At 41.0% G+C, this 17,136-nt stretch overlaps 1 protein-coding gene across 1 annotated transcript; it reads left to right on the top strand.

The window, feature by feature from the left end:
* The first annotated feature begins 1,931 nt into the window (after nucleotides 1-1,931).
* Nucleotides 1,932-10,064, top strand: LOC131891480 (uncharacterized). Its single transcript, XM_059241072.1, has 4 exons — nucleotides 1,932-2,045; nucleotides 6,723-6,949; nucleotides 7,554-7,802; nucleotides 9,484-10,064. The coding sequence occupies exons 1-4, from the start codon at nucleotides 1,964-1,966 to the stop codon at nucleotides 9,985-9,987; spliced, it is 1,062 nt and encodes a 353-aa protein (XP_059097055.1). The 5' UTR covers nucleotides 1,932-1,963; the 3' UTR covers nucleotides 9,988-10,064.
* The last annotated feature ends 7,072 nt before the right edge of the window (nucleotides 10,065-17,136 follow it).

The raw sequence follows: 17,136 nt of genomic DNA, 5'->3' as shown, positions 1-17,136 counted from the left end.
CACGTTTGTACAAGCCCACCATCCTGGACGAGGCTGATGAAGAGAGCAGATTCACCACTTCCAACCTTTGGTGGGCTGACTCGGCGCTCCTCAGTGTCTTGTGATATGCAATTCTTGATATCGCATATTGCTGCCAAGTCTCCGGTGTTTGGCTTGTTTTGGCACTTAGCAGTTTTTGGAGCATTTGACCCTTCAGCGCTTGGTGGTAGGGGCTGAACCATGGGGTCTTGAGTCCTTCTCTCCGCCTCTGCACTGAGGAGGACTCTTTAAATGCTTGCGAAATGCCTTGGGCCAACTGCAGCTGGATTGCCCTCAATACCGGGGTTGATGGATGGCTGCAAGGCCTCAAGTTGAGCTACGCGCTATTCTAGATTAACCACGTACCTCGCATTACGTTTTCACGCCGAGATGATGGAAATTTTTGGGCATCTTGAAGCTGACTGAAAGTGGGTGGTGATCAAAAACGGCCAGTGGATGGACAAAATTGCCCGAGATGGAACATTTTCTGATATGAAAATGTGGTCAAGTACAGAGATGCCCCGGGAGTACAGAGTGGAAAGAAATTAAGGGCCGCTCTTTTTGGTTTCTGAAATTCCTACCACCCCCTAACTCAAAGAATGATGTCATCAGATTGAGTTGCGAGTTTTTATTGAAAGGGCTTATTTAAAAACCTAGAGCCATTCCACGAATGACCCAATTTTGTTCAAAAGGACATTGGTAACCCTCTGATGTTTGGCCACCGAAAGATTGACTCTTGAAATTCCAGATTTCGGCCCTTGGCCCGGCCTGTTCTAAAAGGATTTATGGCATTTGTATGAGGGTCTCCACTTTCCAATGGGGTTTGAGGATGAACAATGAAAGTCTCACCAACGTTCCGTTGTCTTTACCGGCCTTCAGGATGCCCTTAGCCTTGGTTCTGACCTTAAGACTGCGCTCACGTGAATCTGCAGACATTGTTTTTACGGCACTCTATCAGAGGGTTACCCATCGCCTCCAGGATATCGTTGGACCATTTGTAATACGTCACTCGGTACTTAACAGTTCCTCTTAATGAATGCTCGCGGTTTAATGTAAAAAAAAATCTTTGAGCAAGGAGAAATACTGTGAAAACAGCCATGGAGGGCCTTAATTTCTTTGCACCCTGTACGCGTAGATGTTACCTCACCTCAAGAACATTAAAATACGAATTGTCGAACATAAGTCAAATCTCAAAATCATTTAGAGTTCCAAGTTTCACACTTTGCTTACAATTACTGGTTCATTGACCTGTTTAGATGGTAAATTTACGAAGTTGTTTATAACTTGAGTGAAAATTCAAATACCATGAAGCTAGGCAAAAAGGATGCAAATGCCCTGCCATTCGAATGATGCTTAAATTGTGTGCGTGATAAAATATGAAATTTGTTGGTGGCTCTCCGGGCAAATTATTTTAGTGAATTGTCCAATACTAAACGGATATGCTTTGGTTTACTGAAAAGTTATAAATTGCATTGATAATGCATGGCGGCCGGAGATCTGTATTCAATCCTGGTTTACGACCGTAAGTTCATCCCTTTAATTTTGATCAAGACCTATAAGCATTTAATTAGTTGCAATGACTTAAATAGCATGCATAATTGATATCCCACACAACTGTATAATAAAAGAGATACAGCGATTTTAGGTTAATTTTTTTAATTTACTACACCTACTGTAGTTTTGTTGTCAATGTCTTACATGTTTAGACTCTGGTGGCAAATGGAATTCCAGTTAGTTTACCACTTGTTCATTTGCCTTAATGTCATTTTGCAAGTCAACATCACTTTTAGATCTTGCTCTGCAACAAGGAATCTTGTTGTGTCATTGTGTACCTAGGTCTAAAATGTTCACACTCCCGTTCGTGTCACATGTGGTTCACAAGACTATGTTCACCGAAGAATATTGCCAATACCTAGAGGTTTGAGATCAGTTATTTAGAATAACCATGCAGAAAAAATGTCTTGTGGCTCTTCTGCTTTTCGTAACTGGGACATATTTTTATTCAGAAGTGGCAAGATTCGTTAAAGGTAATTGACACTTATTACAATTTCATGTTAGCAAATGACCTTATAATTTTTAAGGTATACCAGCATTTGTTAGACTGGCAACCTTTTACATGCGCTATATAAGTTACGATCATGCACTTGGTCTTTCCAACATCCTCAGCCTTTTCGGGACATAGTTTTGTACATAAAAAATTGAACAGTTTTCTAAATCAAAATGTCTGGGCCTAAGTTATATCTCATGTTCTCAAATTCATGCAAAGAAGATTTATTTGCATCCTAGCGGTAACTGCACATGCTTAACCTGCATTTTGAGAGCACCTTCAAGCCCATGTGAATCTAGGCTAGTTAGAACAATGAAGTTCACCTACCTTCTTTTTCGTGCTCCTTCATTGTTCAATTTGCTTCCCTCTAATATGCACAAGGAATACGTAAGCCTTTTTGATCCAGTAGCATCTTTCAAGTCAGACTTGGACAAAATTCCTGATCAACTCTATATTCGAGGGCTAGTCAGATCTGCCAAAACTAATTTATTAGTGGATTTGATATCATGTAAAGTTAATCGAATGAGTATGTTTTCGTATTGAACTGCTGGGGATCCAATTCCCAAAAGCGTTATTGAAGGAAACTCCTGGACCCTTGTCTGCATCCATTTGCATCCTGGACCGTTATTTGCATCTTGGGGCCCTTTTTTACATTTCTTAAGCATTTAAGGCTTGTTTTGGCTGATTTTTTGTTTGTTGAAAATGTGTTTTCAACAGTTTGATAAGAAATTTGCTTTCCTGACGCCGGTCTATAGACGGTAATCAGAGACTAATCTACCACAATAACCCCAGCTTTTGACGGTTTGGCTAAGAGCAAGCAGGGCAATACCTCAGTCTTTATGATTCAGGGTGGCACATACATGATCCTAAAGCAGATTGGAATTATTGAATAAGCACTTTTTATCAAACAAAATCGCACAAGTACCAATCACTCAGCACCTATTCGGGACGCCCTGACATCAGCAAATCGAAATTTGAAGCGCCCCTATTGCCTTTTGATTACTGAAGGGTGAACGGACAGAAAATTCAAAGCTGTCGTGTTGACAACACCTGTGATTGCTTTGGAAGTTTAGTTATTACCGTACAAATGCTGATACACTTGAATCACAGTGCCCTGTTATAAGCACAAATTTTTGGAGCTCTCTTGGACACTTATCAACACAGTAGAGGTACTAAAAACTCAAAATACAAAGCAAAATATTAGACAAAAACGTATCTACGATTTCAAAATGTCGTTTGTAACAGTAAAAGTTCTAAAAGAGGAAAGGTAAGTCCAAAAGCCTTTTTTCAGCTAAAATGTTATTTTTAAGCATATTAATGAGTAATATTGCGCCAGTTCATAAAAATACAATGCTAAATGAACTTTTCCTTTTATGGAAAGATGAACTGGAACTCTAATTTAATTCCTCAACAGGAGCTGTGAAGCCCAAAAGAGCAAGTGACTTCCATAATTTGACGATGACGTCATCTTCCTTTCCCACTTCCATGTCCCAATATTGCTGAAAAGAGCTTAAAATGCTTTAAAGTAGAATTGCTTCCTTATTTGCATCATGGGCTTGTTTTTTACATCTTCGTTTGCATCTTATGTTTCTCTTTTGTGCATGATTTTTGGTAACCTTAGTCATATCATTTGCCAACAGACCCGTCCATTCAACAAAATATTTCCTTTTTGCATCCATTAAAGAGAAAAGAGCCAATACAGGATTTTTTGATCCAGTTGCCGCGGATTTTGCGTACATTGGGTCATTGATGCAAACTTGGGATACATCAACTTGTCCAGAATCAGATATGTTAGTGAATTTGACTCGAAATTTCAACGCATTCGAACAAAACAGGAGAGCCTGGTAATATTTTCCAAGACTTTTGGTTATGAATATAAATTCCCATCATCGCATGACAAAGTCTGGAGGCAATTTCATTTGTGTAGCTTACTTTACCCCTAGTAAACTTGACATATTTAAATGTTGATGGCGTAAATTACTCTCTACATTAGAGATGGGGGAAATATGCAAGATGTTTCCCAAAAATATGCACATTACTATGCAAAAATCTTTAAACATGCATCAAAATGTTAAAAATATACGTTTCATTGCGCAGATTGTTCTTGTTTCATTTTCGATATTTCTTATCAGATCTTAGTAACCGCTGCGTTGAAACATAAATAGTAGCTCTCTTGTAAAAGTAAGCAGCACAAAGGAATGGTTTTGTGGGGTTTCAGTTCTTCCAATATGTTCCTAGTAAAATCTTCGTTAAAACGATTGTCAGGGGCTGTTTGAGTAATCTCAGGCATCTGGGACTAGTTTTTTGCGTACCACTGCCTGAATTAGAAATGCTATAGCCTTGAATGAAAGCGTAAATGCCTTGGCTTACAATTAACTTAAAAGATATCATTTACTTACCCACAAGCCTGCATTTCAAGTTTAAAGTTGCTGATTCAACTGACCTGATTGTATCTGGCTTTTCTTATCGCTGAAGTCCACTAGCAGTGGATAAGAAAGCTTTTTGGAACCTTGCTAGAAGACATTTGAGCATTGTGTTGCCTCTCTCGGAACTTGATGGGGAAGAAAGAGTAGTTTAATGATCCCCTCAACTGGCATGCATCTGATTAGGAGGTAATGAACTGCTTGAACGTCTTCCAACAATGTGTAGTAGAGCTCCTTGCTCTAGGCCGTGTTGCCTCCAAGTTCTATTTCAAGCACTACACCTCAACTCAGTACGGTGATCAGTTCCATCAATTTAACGGATTTAAAGTACTTGAAGCACAATTTTTATGCTAAGTCCAAAAAAACTATTTGGTTTTAAAAACAAGTTTTGTTTGATAATGTGACTTGTACTTTGGTTTATAAGTTCCTCTTCTGTATTGAAAAGTACGCCAATGACCTCGAAAGGTTAGGCGCTAGCATCTTCTTCGTTGATTTTAATGTTTTTTGAAAAGCATTCAAAATATGCAAGGTAATTTGCTTAATCGAGAAATATGCAAAAATATGCCGCCCACTCTACTTTTGCATTAAATATGCAAAACTTACCATTGCATTACACACAAAAGAGCAAATACAGTGGAACACGCTCATATCGTCTCCGCTTATTGATTTGTCAACCTCAAGAATTTCGCAGTATGATGACTAACGTCTCACCAAGCCTCTAAAAGTTGTCAAGGCGAATGTGCAACCCATGTACGACCCAACCCCAAAACAAGTACGACAAATAAACCGTGGGAACAAGATTCCGTGAGACAGATTTTAAGGCATTGCGATTTTTTAAGTTTGCCAAGTCAGTAACGTCAATTGGCTTAAATCGTCGTTTTCTCAAAGTCCCCATTCAGTCTTACAGTTTTATTTGAATTGACTCCGCTTATAGCGTCGCCTCACTCCGGATATATCGTCATTTTGTGGCAAACTTTTATGCACTGTTTTTGTATTAAAAAGTTTTCATTTCTGATTACACATCACAATTGAATTAGCTTGTCACTTGAACTATTGAAAAAGATTAACTGGTCTTGTCCATTCGATCTTGAAAACAAAAACAGAACACAGATGAAAACTCTGCCCGCTCATTTAGCTGCCAATCTAGCCCAATTCAATTGTGTGTGGAGTTTCAATATGCCTCCAAAACCAAACAATATTTTAGTCAAAGTAAGGAAGCTACCTTAAAAGCCTAAGATGATCGTCCAAAGATGCCGTTGTAGACATCTCAGGAACCTCCTGCATTCCAAGAAATTGACGCTGCAGTGGCATTGGTTAGAAGAGGCTCACTCAAACGCAAATAAAAAGTATCCTTGATTGTTACCTTGGAAATCAAAGTAAAGTTTCAAGAATTGTTGCCTCTTTTGAGTAATATATCGTTTGAACACTCGTTTATTAAGATTTATCTGCGTATTTGACGTCGTCATGTACCTAAAGGAGAAAATTCGGATGCATTATTAATCTAGATATATCGTCAATTCGAAAAAAAATCTTTCACGCTTTCAAATAATATTTTTAATGAATTATTTGGCCCTCAAAAAGATTTTTTTCTGAGCCCTGGTCATTACTCATCCTTCAATAATCATACACTCACACCCATTCCAATCAATTTGGGTGTGGGAGGGGATTTGTTCCTTGGGGGAAGTTGGAGAGGATTGAAGATCTCTCTCTCTCTCTCTGTAAATTACCCTTCTCCTTCTAATGCAGAAAGCTGATACTCGAAATTCCTTTTACCATTCTCTATGGAACTGTTGGAATCTGCATCTGAAATAGAACGCAGGTGAAAAGACCATGCATCATTGAAAGATTATTAGGTTAAGAATAGACCGAATATAACCTTTCATTTCAATAGTACCGGGGTTTATATTCCCTATAGCGGTTGGACAAGCCAGTGAAAAACTAGACCGAAAGAAATTATATCCTTTTGTGTACATCAGGTTTAGGGTGTGCCCTTTGGGACGTGACGACTCAAAAACATATAACAATGGCCAAATGCTCAATATTATTTTACAAAGCGTTTTCCAAGCCACTCGTCATCAGTTTACGGGTTAGGATTCGATTGGAATCGATGGCAATCCTAAAACGACATATGGTTACATTGTTTTTGAAGGGGACACGTTATTCAGTTTAAAATGAAACGCGAACTAGGCACATTAATATTCAGAGGTTGAACCCATCTGTTCGTACTCTTTTAGGCTCCAATTATTCATCTTCAAAGGAAGATCTCGCATTACAGGCCGTTCAAACTCGATTTCAAAAAGTAAAGGCTGAATGCGGTCAGATTTGTATTACTGAACAAGCAAAGACAAATGTTATTGGAAAAGGATGGTACAACATTGTTCGCAAACCCTTCAGTTGTAAGAAAATCTTCAATTATGATGTCTTTGACAGTTCCACTGAGCTTGAAGAATCTCCACATAAGGTAGGTATAAGTTTCAATTCACCCTTTCGTTGTCAATATTTGTTTGTCCCCATTGAACAGTTTTGTAATTTTCAGATGACGAAAAGAAAAATCAATTCTTTGAATATTTTTTACATTCGTTTTATGAAATTGATAAAAATAAGGCTGATCGACCTGAAAATTTGGTCAATGGACACCAAAAGAGAGGATTGGAGACTTCTTCAAACGACATGATGTTAAAAGGCAAAACAGTTTAAGGTTTTTTATGCAATGAGAGTGACACCTATTGAAAACTCAGTTTTCCTTTGTGAAAATGGGATTCCAAAAAAAGGTTGATTATCTTTGATCTTTGCCAATCAACTTTTTCCGTATGTTTTAGCCACGAAAAATCTTTTAATGATCCTCGCATTCGGGAACCGAAAGCCATAAAAATAAAGTTTCCAAATGTATTATTATTTTTGCGTACATATTTGATTTCTGAAACCCGGTTTAGGTCATTGACCGTACAGTTTTGAAAATATTTCAAGATGTTGATTATTTTGTAGAGGTTTGAAATCATTTAAAATTATCATTTAATCCAACACGTAAGCTTTTATTAGACTGTGCATTCATTCTCTTTCAACAGATTCCAGCCTTTCTATATGATGAGTTCACATACCAAGGAAGAGTGCACGTTTCCAACATGTTCAGAAATGACGAAACACCATTCTCTAAATACGCTGATTGGAATAAAGACATGGTGCAAAATTTAGTCACCAAAATAAGACATGGAATCCCAACATCTTCATATGGAGCCAAGGCATATTCCAGTTTAAAGTTGGCGATGCATCATACAAAAAATACTGGGGCTCATGTCTTAGTTATTGGATCTCAGGTAAATTGTCCGTAACTCACCAATCTTCAACACAACCACAGACTTTTACACATACAATGTCTCGCAGGGAAACGATCAAATCTTAACATTGAATCAAGAGGGTGCGTCAAGAAAATCTGCCGCATGACTTATTTACCTTTAAACAGTCTTTACTCAAGAACTAGATGAGAGATTTGCTTTGCTTTTTTTTTGTTTGAAAGCTGGATTTATTACAAATATTTCTTTTGTCAATCAAGTCTCCTTGATTCTCGATAACAAGTTCGACACGATGCCTAAACCGCTGGCAAGCTCTCTTGACGTGCTGCTCTTGAAGACTGGCAAATGCAGACTTTATTTTTTCCACCAACTTAGCTCTGGAGTTGCTAGGACGTCGATTAGACTCCCGTTCAACCACGCTCCACAAGTAGTAGCCACAGGGATTGATGACAATCAGGTGAGTTTGGTGGCCAACAGGCTGGTGCCACCATGTCATAGAAGTTGTCAGAGATCCACAATATTGATTTTCTTGAGGTGTGACAAGGAGCACTGTCTTGCTGGCAGACATAGGCCCTCCCCTGTGCTACCTGATCAATCCAGGACTTGACCACACTCTCAAGGACCTTAAGGTAGTCATCTCCCTTGACCCTGAGGCCTTTTTCAAAGAGGAGATGACTCCAAAGACCATGACATGCTCAGGAAATTTGGTGCTCATAACCTTCGAGACAAGGTGTCCCATGAGGCATTCTGTTCCCCACTACCTCACAGTTGGAGTTGGAGTCCACATAAGCCTTGTGGATGGACCTCACAGTCCTTTGAGGCATGCCTAACAACTCGGCAAATTCCAAGCTCGTTATTTCCGCGCACATTAAAATAAGAGCTGCTTACCTTTTCCAAAATTCAGGAAAATCAAAACCATTCTTTGATGCCATTTTGGCGCTGTTCACTCATTAAGACTGGTAGCTAACTGAGAAAAAAGATTGGGCTAGCCAGCACAAGCAACAACTGCACTGTGCTTGCTAAAAGGGGCGGCAGATTTTCTTGATGCACCCTAGGGAGAGTGATGACTAGGACGAAGAAAGCCATACAGTTTTCCGGCATTGGCATGAAAAGCTAGAGAGTTGTTGCCAAATGTGGTCTTTTTACTCTTCAACGAATGCAACTGTACTTTTTTGTTTAACCATTGGGAATTATTTCTACAACCAAACGTAAATGGCTTCCACTCCATGTTGAGGAAAAAATCACGGTAGTTACATTTATTTTTATGTTTGAATATCATTTATGAACAAAACAATTATGTGTTAGTACTCAATCAAAAGATCCACACCTTCAACTGCAACCAATGATTTATGATGTATGTTTTTTAAATTGTTGGGTGAGAAGTAAACGGTATTTTTTTTTTTTGGGAGATCGGNGGGGGGGATGGGTGAACTCTTCGCCCGGCCAGGGAAGCCAGCCATCACGTCGTCCACTTCCAAATTTCGTTTAGTAGTTTCATGTCCGGTATCAGCTTTTAGCTCTTCGTCTGTGGGTGTGGTTGGCGTCTAAAAGATTCCAGGAGAGAGAGGTCGGGATTCGAACCAGGAAAGTCTCCTATTCTAGGTAACTGCGTTAGCCACTACTCCACGTCTCCTCACTAATATATTATCAGTATTGAATCTATCTTAATGGCAAAACTGCAACAGCTAGTCTTTGATTTCCCTAGAAGCCCTGGGTTGAAGCCATGTTGTTGGAGCAAGGCGCCTCTCATGTGAGCACACTCGACTACTCAAGTATCAAGTGTGACCATCCACAGATCACCACATACACTCCACCCGAACTTACCGCAGCCTTTCTTAGTGGAACCCTCCCTGTTTTTGATGGGGTGGTTTCCTATTCAAGTATAGAACATTCTGGATTGGGTCGGTATGGAGATGCACTGAATCCTTATGGTGACCTTATTGCTATGGCCAGGGCTTGGTGCCTAGTCAAAGACCTTGGGTTTGCTGTTGTGGGAGTCCCTACAGGACCAGACCACATCACATTCAATCTGCATCGAGTCTACGGACCCCTCATGTATTCTCATTTGTTTGCGAATTGGCAACAAGTCTACACGGATACAGATATCAATTTATATGTATCGGAAAAACACCGTAAGCGCACCTATGGAGGAGGATTTTTTCATACAATTCATGTGTTACGCAAAAATCGAACTTTCTTTGCCTTGTGATGTGCAATTTTTCAAGATTGTACACTGTCAAGCCTGAATCCTTATAGGCATAAAAATACAAATATGCGTTTTGTAAACATGCTCGTACAATGATTCTTTTTGGTTTGTGTTTTCACGGGCTTTTCTAACCGCTACAGGGAATGTAATCCCCAGTACTATTAAAATGAAAGGTTATAATTCGTCTATTTATTAGCTTTCCATTTTGATATGATATTTGGTCTACCAACGAATTTGAGTTGGCAGACCGAGCTAGTCCTTGAATGTAGGGTTGATCTGGAATGCTATCTAAAAATTTGTCCAAGTCTGACTTGAAAGATGCTACCGGATCATCAACAAGGCCTACGTATTCCCTACAAATATCAGAGGGAAGCAAATTAAACAATGAAGGAGCCCGAGAAAGAAGAGATGTGGACTTCATTGTTCGAACTAGCCTGGATTCTCGAAGGCTTGAAGGTGCTCCCAAAACGCACATTAAGCCTCTACGATCACTAGAGTTAACCCTAAATCCTGGGTTGGGACAAAGCTCATGGATACTTTTGAAGACGGACAGTATCAGATACCTTTCGTACCTTCTCTGAACACTGTACAGTCCCAATTTTTTTAGCCTCTCCCAATATGAGAGCTCTCTCAATCCTGTGATGTTCCTAGTGAAACATCTTTGGACTTGTTCGGACGTTTTGCAACCTGCTGAACTCATTGGAGCCCAAATGGGTGAGGCATATTCAAGATGTGGCTGGACAATCGACTTGTACAGAGTTAGCATCGTGATGCTATTTCTGGACTTAAACGTGCGATATATCCAACACAAATTTGAAAAGCTTTACCCACCTTCAACTGGATATGCTCATCGAACTTTCCATTATTTTGGAGGACTACACCTAGATCTTTCATAGATGAGACCTGCTCAATATCTTTACCTCCATTATCTACGAGTGGAGTATTTAAAGGAGTTGACCCAAATGTCATTGAGGGGAATTTCATTCCATTCAGGGCCATATTACTCTCAGTTACCCAAGAGTAGATTCGATTTAAGTCCTTTGCAAGGCTACTGGAATCTTGGCCATTCCTACCAGAAACTAACTTTTTATCGTCAGCATAAGAAGAGAGACTGGCAGTGATACTAAGCTTTTGGAGCGGGGCAACGAATATTATAAACAAGAGGGGCCCTAAGATCGAACCCTGGGGAACTCCTGACTTGACATCATGTACGGAAAAGATATGCTGTGAGAAGTGACAAGAAAGATGCTATTTTCATTGCCAGAGTCCTTGGTCTTGGCATGGTGAGCAATGAGGGTGACGTTATGCCTCCTTACTTCTTTGAAAAGGGCCTCAGGGTTGGCCAGGATGTTTACCTTGAAGTTCTCAAGGATCATGTTGTTCCCTGGATGAGGAGGGTTGCCGCTGGTCGGCATTTTTATCTTCCAACAAGATGGCACTCCATTGCACAACGCCAATAAAGTCCAGAATTGGCTGGAGGAGAACGTGCCAGAATTCTACGAGAAGGACTTCTGGCCTCCTGGGAGCCCAGATTGCAATCTTCTGGACTATTATGTGTGGGGCATGGTTGAAAAAGATGTCAATAAGAAACCTCACAACACAATTGAGTCGGTCATGGTCAAGGTCAAGGAGGTGATGACCTCCATGGACAGGGACGAGATCCAGAGGGCCTGCTCAAGATTCAGGGCAAGGCTGGAAGCTGTTGATGAGGCCAAGGGCGATTTTTTTAAATGAAATTAAAGAAAAATGTCTAGTTTTGTTGCCAAAGAAGAAATAATACAAAAAACTTTATTATTTTTGAATTTATCGCAGTTTTTTGAATTGCGCATTTTTTTGCCAGATAAGCCCCGCACCCTGTATGTCACTAAGGGATCCCTCAACCTTAACCAATTGCTTCCTACCACAAATGAAACTTTTTAACCAACTGAGAACCTTGCCTTGGATCCCAATCTCATGGAGCCTGTTAACTAAAAGACCATGATCTACCTTTTCAAAGGCCTGGCAAAGTCGAGATAATCTACATCAACTGATTCATGGCTCTCTAGTCCCTCAATAACCCGCTCAATATGTTCAATCAGTTGGGTAACCGTGCAAAAATGTGCTCGGAACCCATGCTGGCTAGGAGGAAGGACTTCATTGACCTCAAGAAATTCAACAAGTTTGAACGTCATGATCTTCTCAAACACCTTTGCAATATTCGAAGTGAGAGAGATCGGCCTATAATTACTGGGGACTGACTTATCTCCCCCTTGAAAAATTGGAACAACATGAGCCAACTTTAGTGAAAATGGAAACTTGCCCTGATCCAAGATGCAACGCATCAAGTACGAGAAAACAGGAGCGAAGAACCAGTGAGCATCTCATCAGAAACTGAGATGTTACGCCATCAGGACCAGGAGAGCTCGAAAGCCTCAAGTCCCTGATGGCCTCTAAAGCATCTTGATCTGTGACTACAAGATCATCTAAACGCTCAACTTGACTAACCTTGTCAATCTCAACAGACTCATCTTTAGAGCAATGAGCTGTTGCTTCCGAACTCAAGTGGGGTTGAAAACACACTGGAGAACTGATCTCCAAGCATGTTAGCCATAGTCTCTACATTGCTAATGGCCCCCATCAACCTCAAAAGGCCCAACAGAGTGTTTCATTTTCCTCTTAGAGTTCGCATAAGAGAAAAATGCCTTCGGATTCGACCTGACCTCCTGAACCACCTTACTCTCAGTTTGTAACTGGTCATATTCGCTGGAGGCCTTAATCTTACCCTGAACTACGTCCAATTTTTTGGAGACTAGCCACAATTATTGGATTCGAAGTGGCTCTTCAACCTTTTTGCTAGTTTGCATCTCTTTTTGAACAAAGTCTTTCTATATTTTGAAATTTTTGTCCGTGTTCCACCTATCGGAACACATAACACATTAAGAGATTGCAAACTGGAGCAAACTTCCTTAAAAACTGAAACTAACTTATCAATGGCTGCATCTATGGACGATTCCTGTTCAGAATTGAGATCAGGTCAAGTTCTTTCTAATCTTCTTTCTATAATCAACGGCCAATGTTCATCTTTGAACTTGAACTTAGCCAAACCGACCTTTTTCACAAGTTTTACTCTAGAGCACGCCGGCTTTTCAGTAATGGTCGACCCTATCTCATGAACATGATGATCTGACAGATTACTAGGTGTCACATGGACATACTGGATCAGATCAGGGTCATTGGAAAAGACCAAGTCGAGAACACTATTCTCTCTAGTCGCTACACCAACGTGCTGGGAGAAATTGGGCAAGATCGCAAAATTCTTCCAGCTTTTCGAACGACTGAGATGTCGATTTCGAAATGGGAATATACCCATCAGGACTAACCTCCCCGCTACAACGCTAGCCGGAAAATTAAAGTCCCTTACAAAAGAAAACCTTCGAGCAAACTGCCAGATCCAACTCATTTCCAGTGAATTGGAGAGCTGACGTAAAGTGCTTACTGAACAAGAAGGGGTCTATACATTGTTACAATAGACAGATCAAGCCTATGGATATGACAAACTAAGACCTCTACTTCTCCATTCGACATTGTACATGACTAATGTGAAAATCATTCCTAACATATAGGCATACGCCCCCATGTGGGAATATGGATTATCAGGGCGTATCCTATCACAACGAACTAAGTTGAAACCAACTAATGGTTAGTTCTTCATCTAAGACCCCTGGCCGAAACCAGGTTTCTGTTATAGAGATGAATGCAATCTCTCTCTCAACGGCTGGTTCTTCTAAGATCTTCACTTTTGTACTGTCTTTTTTAGAAATCAGACAATCCACGTTCAAATATAGCCCTTTAAGGGCTCTCTTCTTTTGACGGACCAAGTTCACAAGATCTTGGACCATCCTCTCCACCGTAAAAAAATCCCTCTTATCAACAAAGCTACGTTCTTACGGAGCAAAGCATGAGCTAATGGGGATGGTTGGTTTTGAGGATGGGTTGGGCAGCTACATTTGAAAAGGAAATGTATTTGGGAATAGGGGTGGGGCAAGAATATTAGGAGGAGAGTGTTTATAGGAATAGGGGTGGATTGGGTATTTGGAAGAGAGGAGGGAATTGGGAGAGAGGATGGGGGGTAGGAGGAGAGGGAGGGAGGAAGCTAAATGGGTTAAGGAAGGGGGGTGGGGGTGGGATTAGGTTTAGGAATACGGTCAGCTCTAGAACTATGAAACTGAGCTATCTATTTCTCGCCTTTCTTTGCGTCCCTTCTAGCGTGGGACGGAGGTACTCCATAACATTAAAGCACGTCTTAGTCTATGAATGACGGCACATTTACGGGTGAAAAAAAGGACAATCTACCCTTTGAACTCCCTTCTTACTATTGTACTTCTCAAGGCCGAACTTGAGAAGTTTTTGACACCCATTAGGGAGGTAAACTGACAGCCTTTTCCTTCTGCAGGAAAGGGCTGCTTTGTTGGTAAACAGGAGACAAACTGGTTTTCTACAATTGTCCTTTTTCTGACGGCTTTTTCAAGAGGGATCACTACTCTAATCCGTACGTCGTCCAAATTAGTCGACTTCTCAAGCTAGTGGGTGAGCCTGTTCTTCAAGCAGCACCCCTGGTTTCATTCGACAGAGCACTAAAAGCTCTAAATTAACCGGCTTATTGACTATGGAAGGAGTCCTTTCCAGCTGAAGACCAGGTCCAAACATTGTCTAGCCTCTTTGCTGCTGTTTCCTAAAATAGCTTCCATCATGAATGCAGAGCGGAACTATCTTGGACCAACAAAAATCAAGAGACCCAGAGAAAGAAAGAACTAAAAAAGCTGTGCAATCTTGTCCTGAGAATAACGGGACAACAGAGCAAAATTAGGAAATGAAATACTTCACATCAAACTACCATACAAATCAAAGATGGAGATAGTAAACAAGAAGTTAAGTGACAGAGAAAGAGTAAGGGATCAAGAACATATGTAAAACTAGGACATCAACAAAAAACACAGAAATAAACTCAACTAACTGGTCGAACACAAAAATAATCAATACAGTAATGAACAATAAATTTCAATCTAAGGGACCAATAACGCGAAAATCAAACTAAAGACTACACCGTAAACGTTTGGAATAGAAAAACACTACAAGATCAGAAAGGAACTGCTCCATGGCGAGTGCGGCTGACCCCTTCATGATCTTCTTCTGAAGAAGACCAAGTTTGGCTGGTTTCCCGATTATACACAAGCTTTCACCGTCACCAAGAAAGCATTAGTTTTACCACCAATGCTGGCCATGTTTGACCAGACACCCAGACGACCCTCTTGATCAACGCATCCAAACTTCATGGACTGGTTTCACCCTCATGCAATGCCAGAGCAACCCGGATCCATGGTGCCTCATCCAACGTGGCAGCCAATTTCTACAAGGCACCAAGACCCTGTTAAGTTGTTTTCTTTTAATAATATGGACACAGTATAAAAATGGACCTTCTTTATTCCCTGATCCGGTACAGGGTGGACGTGTTAAGGTGTTACAAACAAAAGCGTGTATTGCCGGTCCAAAATAGACTCACATACATCAAATCTTAGATTTTGGCTCGTTTATGACCTCACTTTATACCAAAAAAATTCATTCAAATTGGCCGCCTTTAGCAGCGACAATACGTCGAAGACGGCCACGGACCCTATCACAACAGACACTGTTAGTTTCTTGAGGTATTGCGGCCCACTCTTTGATTAGGGCATGCTTTAAGGCTTCAATATTTGCATAGGATTTCACTCCAACATTCCTCTCCAAAATTGACCATAAGCAAAAGTCCAAGGGCTTAATATCAGGGATGATGGTGGCCAGCACTCTTGTCTAAAAAGCCACTCAAATTGTCTTTGCACCATTGCTGGGTAATTTTGCTGGTGTGGGATGGTGCTCCATCCTGTGAAAATGTATAGGGATCGTTTTTATAAATTCCTTGACCCAGGGTAGAAGGCTAGATTTCAGAACAGACTCAATGTAAACATTGGAATCGATTTTCACTCCTTCTTCAATGAAAATCAAGGGAGACTTGCCCTCTTTGCTGACAGCAGCCTAAACCATCAAACCAGCTGGCTTTTGGCGTCGAAAGTGGGATTTGGCTGCCATGGGTAAAGAGTCCAAGCTTGGAGCTAATACTCTATCATTTTGATGATTGTAAGCTGTGATGTTACTATCGATGAGTTGAATCTCCCACTTTTGTTGTGCTCACTTTAGGTAATCGAAGGAATGAAAGAGGGACTTCTCTCGTGAACTCGGTTGAGTGAGGTTTGTTCTCTGGTGAATAAATTCAGGTACCACCCACTTTTCTCTACGACCGCTTCGCCCCGCTAACGCTCGACTGCACAGAATCCAACGTAATGCCACATGGCGCAGTCGGTAGGATACTGTCGTGTTGAAAACCCTGATTGATGACTTCCAACGGCCCGCCACCTACCCGATCCAAGATGTCTAGTGGAGACGTCGCCCAACTCCAAGCTGAGCTCGAGCAGATGAAGGTCAAGATGACATCTATGGCCGCTGCACTCGAAAGGTCGGAAAAGGATAAACTGGCCGCCGCCGCGCTATCTAAACCTTCACTTGAGCAACCCTGCTATCCGCTTAAGCCGATGGACATTTCTCGCGTTGCCAAAATCGCTCCAGATGCGCAATTCCGAGACTACAAAATCTGGGAACTGGAATGGTTAGCAAACGCCCGACTTATTGACGCCGAAAGGTACTCAAGGTCCCAACAAGTAGCCGCCGTTCTTGCTGCTCTTGGGCCGCATGCCGCCGCCGTCGTCGAGTCCGTGCTTGGCATCAATCCTGATGATTCAAGCACCAATGTCCAGACTATTCTCAAGGCTTTGAGATCCCATTACCGAGCTACACAATCGTTGATCGTGGACAGGTTCGAGTTGATCTCAAGACGTCAAAAAGATGGTGAGAATTTCGACCAATATCTCATCAATCTTCGTCGCATGATGGATGAAGCTGCTTTCAATCCTGAAGACTTCAATGATGCCCTGATGACGACGCTTATCGTTGCTGGTGTCCAAGACGTCGAAGCGCAGAAAGCAATTTTTAGGGAGCCATCATTACCGAATTTAAAGAGAGCCATCGAAATCTGCAAATCATTCGAAGCTGCAGACAATGATGACGACAAGATTTTAGCTCGCT

The sequence above is a fragment of the Tigriopus californicus genome, chromosome 12 (assembly GCF_007210705.1).
Source record: "Tigriopus californicus strain San Diego chromosome 12, Tcal_SD_v2.1, whole genome shotgun sequence".
Classification (NCBI taxonomy): Eukaryota; Metazoa; Arthropoda; class Copepoda; order Harpacticoida; family Harpacticidae; genus Tigriopus; species Tigriopus californicus.
The sequence above is the reverse complement of the archived record's forward strand: the minus strand, read 5'-3'. Positions and strand labels throughout refer to the sequence as shown.

Excerpts from the sequence above, each read along its gene's own strand:
- LOC131891480 (XM_059241072.1), top strand. The coding sequence starts at position 1,964 with ATGCAGAAAAAATGTCTTGTGGCTCTTCTGCTTTTCGTAACTGGGACA. Across the intron at positions 2,046-6,722 it reads AGTGGCAAGATTCGTTAAAG|GCTCCAATTATTCATCTTCA; the intron begins GTAATTGACACT and ends GTACTCTTTTAG. Across the intron at positions 6,950-7,553 it reads TTGAAGAATCTCCACATAAG|ATTCCAGCCTTTCTATATGA; the intron begins GTAGGTATAAGT and ends CTCTTTCAACAG.